Source organism: Myxocyprinus asiaticus, chromosome 38, assembly GCF_019703515.2.
Source record: "Myxocyprinus asiaticus isolate MX2 ecotype Aquarium Trade chromosome 38, UBuf_Myxa_2, whole genome shotgun sequence".
NCBI lineage: Eukaryota > Metazoa > Chordata > Actinopteri > Cypriniformes > Catostomidae > Myxocyprinus > Myxocyprinus asiaticus.
The window spans coordinates 21,538,367-21,547,973 of record NC_059381.1 but is presented as its reverse complement, the minus strand read 5'-3'; the positions used below and the strand labels follow the sequence as shown (position 1 = coordinate 21,547,973).

General features: G+C 35.8%; 1 protein-coding gene across 1 annotated transcript; it reads right to left on the bottom strand.

The window, feature by feature from the left end:
- Positions 1-1,766: 1,766 nt before the first annotated feature.
- stx5al (syntaxin 5A, like) lies at positions 1,767-8,392 on the bottom strand. The gene is made up of 11 exons (XM_051677871.1): positions 8,325-8,392; positions 7,446-7,662; positions 6,970-7,040; positions 6,769-6,824; positions 6,611-6,681; positions 6,394-6,510; positions 6,246-6,302; positions 6,068-6,149; positions 5,890-5,984; positions 5,674-5,795; positions 1,767-3,371 (listed from the first exon to the last, which is right to left on the bottom strand). Exons 2-11 carry the CDS (start codon positions 7,641-7,643, stop codon positions 3,212-3,214), a joined length of 1,029 nt encoding a protein of 342 aa, XP_051533831.1. The 5' UTR covers positions 7,644-7,662; positions 8,325-8,392; the 3' UTR covers positions 1,767-3,211.
- Positions 8,393-9,607: the final 1,215 nt, after the last annotated feature.

The following is a 9,607-nucleotide window of genomic DNA, read 5'->3' as shown; positions in this document are numbered from 1 at the left end:
TTTTTAACTTTGATTTCCAGCTTCTTCTGTTTGAAAGTGAAGTTCTAAGAAATGTAAGTATTATCTCATACTCAAAAAAACAAAACAAAAAATATCTGTTTCCTTCTTAAGAGTAAAATGAGATGAATTATGTGAATGAGATGGAAAACTGCAAAGCTCTTGTATGTCTGATTGTATCTAATTTTGTCCACCTACAAAATGACAGCAGGGGCCACCTTGGCCTTCAAACAGTGCTTATTAAGAAAGGATTGAAATCGAATTCAGTGTTATGTGATCCCAACAAGAAATAATCTAGTTCAATAGGAAATTACATCAGAATGAGAGGCTAGATATCCAATTAATGCAATCATAAAACAGACTAAACTAAGTTGCTTTTGCCTCTTCAAGTGATGAACCATTGAAATGTGGCTTCACCGTGGACTGTAATCATAAAGAATTATCTTTAGCCCTTTCTTGAGTTGAGAAGAACAGAATTTACAGCCTTTCACCAGTCATGTAAAGACATGCGCTTTCAGATTTACTGTAGAAAATTGTGTAAATATTGTATTCATTATTTGATGAAAATTTGAATCTAAACAGTCTAATTCATATCAACAGGATTACAAGGTAAGTCCTATAGCTCTTGAAAACTACACTTTGAAAAAGATCTTTTTTGAGTGTTAACAAAATGGACAATATTCATTTGAGAATTATAAATATTGTTCTGAGTCCTACTGAAATCTTCTAAATCTGGACTTTTCTGTTACCAAAGACTTTGGTTTGCAAATCATTAACACACAGTTGCTTTTATGGCTCACTACACCAGACTTTCCCATTTCAGATGTTCTTCTGTTCATCAGTGTTCTCCAAAGAACTCCAACTTGGTAAGCACTCACCTGAGGAACTGGTAACTAACTTGTTCATGTTGGAATTGGACTCTTTGGTGAAGTGCACTGAGTGCCTCCGCCAGGAGAGGGTGATGAAGAACCACTGGCGCAGCTTCTGTGTGGATTACAACTGGCTAGCTGCAGCACCACAGAAGTCCTCCTATGAAATTCCACCAGGCGAGATGCTGGAGCTCCAGAACCTGTGTACTAAGGTCCCTCCCTCCCAATGCGGACCCCTCACTGTCAGGTACAATAGTACAGCTTTGAAGCAACATAAACTCTAAACTTATTGATGCCACTTGGGCTGATATTATATACTTTTTATATGTGCATCTGTAGTCTAGACCGCTGGTCCCATATTAACCAGAAAGTAATTGCTTTCACATGAACAATGATGCATTATAGGTTGCATTTTCCCACTAAGATCACATTTGTACTCCACTGATGGTTAGGTTTAGGAATGGGATTTGGGCTAGGGTGTAGTTAATGCATTCCTGTTGACTGTATTACATAAATTAACTTTAAAAACACAACTCACTTTTGGTGCCACTCTGTGGATATTTCATGATGTGAACAGGCAGATTTCCGCAACAAACCTTTCAACCTACTGTGACCGAATTCATATGTTTTGATTAATATACGTATGACTAACTGTATTTAAGAATTTATAACAAGTTAAAATGCTCACTATTTTATGAGCATATTACATTATTGCATGAAAGTCACCCTTTTTAATAATCTTGTTATAACTGCATATTAATGATTTATTATGCAGTAATGCATCATCAGCTGACACAAGAAACTCTTATGATACTAACTGGTTTTTGGAATTTAAACTGATTATTTTCCAGCACAATTTCACAATTTGAGTTGAATTACTGAAATAAATGAACTTTTCCACGACATTCTAATTTATTGAGATGCACCTGTATATCCATTTCCATTAATAATTTCTTTACAGTATGTATTTCACAAATCATGGGGTGGCACTTTTCCATAACCCAAGAGTGTCCAGGTAAGCACAAATCAATGTTTTCTCTATTAAAAAAAAGAAGAAGAGAAAAACAAAACAAAAAAAAAGATCCTTTCCACAGAGATCTTGAAAACTGTGCACTCACGGATCCCCTGAGACAGCCAAGGTAATATTTAAGAAGCTATGTGAAAGTGTACAAACAAGTTTGAAATAAAAAATTAAAATCCTGTTTTAACTAATGTGATGTTTAACTTTCCTCTCTAAAGTACTTCATATGACAAAATACTACAGAAGCACTGTAAATAATTACAGACATGGATAAAACCTACTCAAACATTAAACATGATTTCTTAAGTCTAATTTATAAAATGTATATGATCAGTGAAAGCAACCAGGGCCCTTGTTTAGTCAATGGCTTGTACTTTACTCTGACTAGGATTTAAAAACGAGAGCAACTTGCTCCAAATATTGATCCCCCAGAAATTTCTTTAAGTGATACGACAGTGATAAGTGAATAAAAAATACAGTATGTTAAAAATGCAAACTGTTAATACCTTTGGGCAGTCACCACAAAAGCATTGCTGTCATTAAGACTGCTTGGTGCTTTACTACTCACTGCCTGCTGAAAACAGGAATTATAATTGAATATATTATCCCCCTGATAGTTGAGATTTCTCAAAAAGGATATTCACATTACAGGTCTTTTTTAATTTTTATAGCTAATCAACAAATGCTGTTTAAAGGTATGTAAACAATAATTAATGCTCATCACAAAAGCTTACACATTTTGGGCAAGTCTTCCAGAATGTGTTAAAAAAGGGGCACTTTCCCCAAGATACTTAGTTCCAACTGAAGAGAACAATGTTAAGAGAGTTTGTTGGCTGCACTCAATTGATATGAGGCCGGACTAGAATACCCTGTTTTAAAAGCAGCTGTGCTTTGTAGTCTAACATTCATAACAGAATTAAATAGCAATTGTAAAATATGACATTATTTCTGATTACTGATTAAGTAATTTCTGTGAAGCAGAATATCAAAATATGTGAACTCATTTCAAAGAGTTTCCTCTACACGTGAAATTTAAATGGACCAACCTAGACATAAATTAAACTTTTTATTCCTTTTAGATCTACTACAACTGACAAGTATCCTGCCAATACTGCAATTTAACTGAGGAATATGAAAAACAGTGTATCTCCCTAATACCAATCTTCATAAATTTGGTGGAACAAACTAGAGAGAAAAAAGATTACTAAAGAACTCAGCATCCAGTGAGTGAATACTAAACACTCTGCAGCAGATTTACAACAAAGAATGGAGACCAGAGCAGAATCAAGAAATATGAGAATGGCCCATTGCACACCACGGGCTGTCAGGTCATGAAAACCACAAAGACAATAAAAAAAATGATGAGGATGAGAAAAATCTTGATGAGAAGCCAGCGGTTTTTAGAGACGGACTGAAAATATTTGAGTATCTCTGCATGAGCTAGATCCACATTCAGCTGAGTGTCCTCTACATTAGCATCAATTCTGTCAGGGAAGAAAAGTGAAAAGTAAAGTTCAATAGAAAGAATCATTTGCTCTCATACACAGCAGGAGTGCATCAAAAGATGTATCTCTGGAGTCAAAATGCAAGGTAAGCTGAATTAATTGCTGATACCATTTACTACTGAAGGAGCTGCTGGCTAAATGTTATTACAGCATTAATAGAACAGCAGAATACAAGGCCTTTCATTATAGTCATAAAATGACCAGACCAACACTTGTTTATTGATTAGAAACTGAAACTGTGGAATAGGAAAAAAAAGAATACTTCTGTTTAACATTTCAGGCTGGAATGAGAGGGTTCCAGGCTGAAATGTGGCATCTGCACAGCTGTCATGACACTAGTATGTACAAATTTATAGTCGGGTCATGAAAAGTACTGTGGCAACACTTTTGCAAAAACGAAATTAAGTGCCTTATTACACATTTGGCTGCAGTTTCCCTATTAAATGTCCGGTGTGGGCGCAAAAAGCAAGTGAAATGTGTTGTAATCAGAAAAGGTTTTTAAGGTGATTATTAGATGGAGGTTTTAATGAATAAAACGTACCTCCCTAGCCTAAAACTTTAACCTAAACCTAACCAATAGTGATCTACACTGAAAAAAGGGAAAGCAGCTCTACTGAAATACTAAACCAGTACACTTGAAACTTAATATATTTATGTTTGAGATGAGAACATAATTATATTGCATTAAGTCCAAGTGATATTCAACAGTCATCAAAAAGTGATACGATCACATTGCTATGAAATGTTCAAAGGGATTCAGACTTCTAACGGATGGTGTTCACTCAATGTAATTTTTACTGCTTAATTAACTTATGTTAAATGGGCTAATGTAACACAATTCTTTAGCATTTGGTCTTAACTTAATTTCATTGAGTACAATCCATCTATGTTTACTTAATCCAACTATGCTGGGACTATGTGAATAATATTTGTTGCATCAACGTATTGGTGAAACCAGGTAGGGGATTTCCAGTTTCCAGCATGCTTTGCACATTTTAAGAGTTATTTTAATATATTTATACGCAAAATGAAACAAGTAGGAGACTTGTTAGTGTTCAATGTTCTGTTATGTTGGGATTTATAAGAGTTTCTGTCAAGATGAATTTTTTTGGAGGTTACCATTGTTTAAAAGAGTGGAGCTAATGGTTAGGATGAGGCTTGGTACATTACTATTGAAACACTGGTGTGTATTGCTGTTTTCACGAAGCAAATAATGAGGGATCATCAGTATAATGACTGATTGGGGATCTGTAAACTCAGCAGCCCCATACTTGTTATACAGTACAAAAAGATATAAATAATATGTTAATGCAATTGCTGCTACCTAGCAACAAGCTGCAAGGTTCAATAGAGTAATTTTAACCGATCAATTTTAAGTTAGGTTAATTCAATTAATTTAGGTTCTCACTACACAAAGTATTTGAGTAGAGCCTATATTTACATGTCATATCATAGAAACTCATTTTCATTGTGTGGAACCAATGTCAATTATGTTAAACCAACACTTTTTTTCCAGTGTAAAATGAAATGAGAGGCAGACACAAAACAGGCAACTTTAACCAATGCCTAAACCTAACCGATAGTGTCCAAAAACTAAATGAGAAAAGCATATTTTTTAAGCAACTACATTATCTTGTGTCGCTTCTACTACACTCTCGTCACACGTGTTAGCTTGCGTGCTTGACTGGTCTCCAACCGCAGTCTTCCAAGTCCAACACTCCATCAGATGAGCTAAAGCTACCACACAAGCTAATCACATTGGATTAAGAGTGTAAATATAGGGGAGTCTGTAAATAAAAGCGTTAAAATTTATTTTTAAAATGTGCATTAAAGCGTTTCGATATCATAACATAGCAGTGTGTGAGTAATAGTGCAAAAAATAAGTGTTTATAAAAGACAATCAGCCGTTGTAGTCATGATTTGTGTGAAAGTGAATAAAACACAGTAGTTGTTGCGCCTCTAGTGTTAATTTTACAAGGAAACTGCAGCAAAACATGGAACACAGCATGCCATGTCCAAGTCAGTTTACAAAAATGTCGTTTAGTAACATTCATTCTAAGAGCTTTGGTTACAAATTTACAAGGCTGAAGTAAGACTATGGGTAATAATATTCGAGCCCAAGTCATAAAATACCTAGTAAATCTGCTAATATCCATCTAAATGAACTTAGAATATCCACACACCTCCCTGAGATAAAGAATCTATCAAACATATCTGTACAGACATGAAAACTAAAATAAATGAAGAAACCACTGGGCATTATTCCTCTTCTTTTTCTCACCTCTGTATTGTCTCTTCCTGCTCTTTCACCATATGAGCCAGTTGCTGAAATATTGAACCGAGCTCCACAATGGTGGACTCTATATTCTGCATAGTGTCTGCACGGTTCTGAATGTATGAATCCTAAACAGACACATGACAGTGGTCTAAATACATTTGAAGTAATCAGTTAACCTGCAGTTGTACTATTACAACACAACTGATGAGAAAACAATACCCGTTCATTGATTAACTGCATCTGACTGGAGTGGAGGTCCATGTCTATCGATATATCGCTCTTCTTGGAATCGTCCTGCATAAGTACTGAACTGTCTGTTGAAAAAGAAGCAATAGTCAAGGATAGCTACTTAAATGTGTAAATCCACCAGGAAATTCTCTTTGTTTCATGTTCTTACTGAAGCTGTTGGCATGGAAAGAGGAAGTGGAGGCAGGGGACTGTGAGAACTGCTCCTGTCTGCTTCTCTGCTGCTTCAGATTCTAACCGGGGAGGGGAGGAGGAAATATATCCCATCTTACAAAAAAGCATCTACCATGACATATCCCACAAAAAGAGAGTACATCAATAATATTTACCTCTGTTCTAACTTCCAGGACTGATTTGAAGTCACTTGACATCGACGCCAGTTTGGACTACAAGCGGAAAGAGAAGCATTTAATTGCAGGTGAAAATCAACTAGACATCTTTACATTGTGATTGAACTCGGATGCTAGAAATGAATACCTGCAATGAGACCACAATGGTGTTGGAATGTGTCTGAAGATGTCTGCCATTCTGTCCACTCCGGGATCGAACGAGTTCCTGTAACCCAGCTATCTGCTTATTCAGACTGTTTATGTCCTGAATGACACCAGACAGTTGTGAGTCAGATTTAAGAATTAAATGGACAGGCAGAATAACAATGTGTTCTTGGCAAAGGGGAAGTAACAATCAATCCAACCTGTTTCACAATGTACGTGAGCTCATCAATTTCAGCTGATTTATCATCAAAAAGAGACTTTCTTTTGGCAACTGCATGTGAAAATAGAATAGGTTATGCATCAAAACCAACTGAGACTGGTACATGTTTCTGATGCATAGGGTGACATGGTTTCTTACGAATTGTGAGCTTCTCCAACTTGGCAAAAGTGTTGCTGAGGTCTCTTCCAATTCGCCTGTTAATGAGATGCGGTCAATATCTGTCACAAGGCCAAGCCATATAATGCAGGCCATTAAAACTTAAGTAGGACTGAATCAATTATAGGTCAAATGCATGTCTCCGTGCCGATACTTTATATATGAAGGATTAGATTCACTTACTTAGCCATGAGAGTGAAATCACTCCGCTGTCTGATTGCATTGTTGACAGGTCTGACGGTCTGAGCTCCATTCTGAAAAAGAACAAGGAATTTTCTAAAATGTTTAATTTCAAGTAATACTCCTTAATTATAAATCAAAACAAACACTAATTAAAGGTAGACGATATTGTTGTTTATAGTAAAGGAATAGTTACCCAAAAATGAAAATTGTATCATTATTTACTCACCCTCAAATTGTTCAAAACCCATGACTTTCTATCTAGTGTGTCATATTATAATGAAAGTGTATGGTGACTGAGATTGATTGGTCTGTCTAACATCTCCTAAAGCGTTATTTGTGTTTGAAACAACATGAGGGCGAGTAAATGACAGAATTTTAATTAATGGGTCACCCTTTTATCACACACAACATAATACCAGAGTGCAGAGGAGCAACCTAGTAATTCTTTACATCTTTTTCATCAATAGTTTTCTAACCTGTCTTCCCTGCAGGGACTTGCACACAGACTGAAACTCGCTGGTTCGGTCTCGGCAGGACATGCTGATAGTGTCTACCAGAGGGGCAATGGGTGCTGGAACAGCCAGGGGGGTTTCCAGCTGCTGGACCAGCTGGGACGGCCCAGTGTACACCCCATCCTGGCTGCTTTTAGGACCGTGGCGGCGACGTGTGTTCATTAGTGCACCAGCTCATCACCTAATGAAAAGGAAATGGTTATAAAACTGAGGCTGAAAGAATGATAACAGGTTAATGGTAATACTGTACTTTAATGGGGGTATCTGTATATGTCTGTCAATTCAAAAACATGATACCAAGATTCTGGTGTGCCTCTGTTTTTCTCTAACTTTATGATTTTTTTTTCAGGAGACATTCACAAACCTGTAGTACAAGTCAGCAAACTCTTTGGCTATGTGTCTCATAATAACCCAATGCCTACATTGCTCCAAGACCTCTCTAGGTAGGCAGCATACCACGTTTTAGGACAAAGCATTTGTTTTGAAGAGTCTTCCAGCTGTTCACTACAAGTGCTGAACATCTGTTGTGATTGCCCAACATCAACTGCTTAATGCCACCGTTATAAAAACACAAAAACGATAGTATGGCAATCGCAACCAGCATGCTATCTGTATGTCTCCTTGTCATACAATAACATTTCATCCTTTTTTCCTCATATAAAGCTCAAGTTAGCAGCTAAGCTAGCCAGCCATGTACTTGTATTTGTGATTTTACCCAAAGTTTTTTATCAGTCAAACAATCAAAAAAGGACAGATGTATGTGAATAACCGAGCACTATTAATATGTGGACAAAAGGGAAGTTGTCGGCACATGAGCACAAAAATAGAAGTATTAATTCTCACCGGTTGGCAGATTGCGTCTCTCTCTGATGGTTGAACTGTGTACAGGTTGTGAATATCCGGGTCTTAACACAAATATCGACGTCATTGCCACGTAGTCTTTAGTGGAGTAAGATTCTCTGCAACACAAGGTGACGCTGTGATACAATATTTGAGTCTCGGCGGACGAACTGAATGAGTGTTGCAACGTGAAATTTGCGAAACATTTTATCTTTTGAAATAAACTTATTTAAATATATATTTTTAAATACAACCATAAAGTAATTGTTTCAATGGAAGACTCCACAGCAGAATAACATGACAGCTTTTACTGTGATTGTCATGACCATATGTAATATCTATGTATGTATTTTAGAGCTCTTTGGTCACCTATTTATATTTTTAGTCAGTTTTTTAAATAGCAGGCATTTTCTTCCCATATAACCAAGGTTGGGGAGTAACGGAATACTTGTAACGGGATTACGTATTTAAAATACAAAATATAAGTAACTGTATTCCACTACAGTTACAGTTTAAATCATTGGTAATTAGAATACAGTTACATTCAAAAAGTATTTTGATTACTGAAGAGATTACTTTGCATTTTATTGTCATTTGTTTCATTTAATATTTAGTCCTTTCAGATGGAAAACATTTATACATATAAATGATGCGATCCAAAGTGTATTTGAACAGCAGTGAAACACTTTCTTATGATGTGTTACATTCATATGAGCAGACAGAGAAGTAAGTTTGAAGTAAGTTTGAAGTAAGTTTGAAGTAAGTTTGAAGCAGAAGAAATAGAAATAAACCTTGTGTAAATTGTCAGCTTTACGCTAAGCTAAAATACTATTCCTAGCCATTTTACATGCACATGTTACCAGGCACGATCATATTTATCAAGAAAATTCACTTTGGATCATAATGTTTTTTTTCTAGTAAGACCTTTGACATTAGGGCAAAAATCGTATTCTTGATAATAATTTTTGTATTGTTTTCCTGTAAAAATATCTAAAAATCCTTAGAAACAACACTGCATAAGATATTTAGGTTTTTCAGAGAATGTATTTTTAACGTGTATTTAGTCTTACTGTACTGACAGAGTTTTTATAGTCAAAACAAGTGAAAAAATTTACCAGTGCTGAAGAAGGAACCCAAATTTATTTATTTAGAATACGTTACTGAATTTGAGTAATCTAACGGAATACGTCACAAATTACATTTTACAGCATGTATTCTGTAATCTGTAATGGAATACATTTCAAAAGTAACCCTCCCAATAACTACTGAGCGAAATATAAGCAGCT

Coding starts and splice junctions, on each gene's coding strand:
- stx5al (XM_051677871.1), bottom strand. CDS start 7,643: ATGAACACACGTCGCCGCCACGGTCCTAAAAGCAGCCAGGATGGGGTG. Junction 7,041..7,445: donor AGTCCCTGCAGGGAAGACAG/GTTAGAAAACTA, acceptor GTTCTTTTTCAG/AATGGAGCTCAGACCGTCAG. Junction 5,985..6,067: donor TTTCCATGCCAACAGCTTCA/GTAAGAACATGA, acceptor CTTTTTCAACAG/ACAGTTCAGTACTTATGCAG.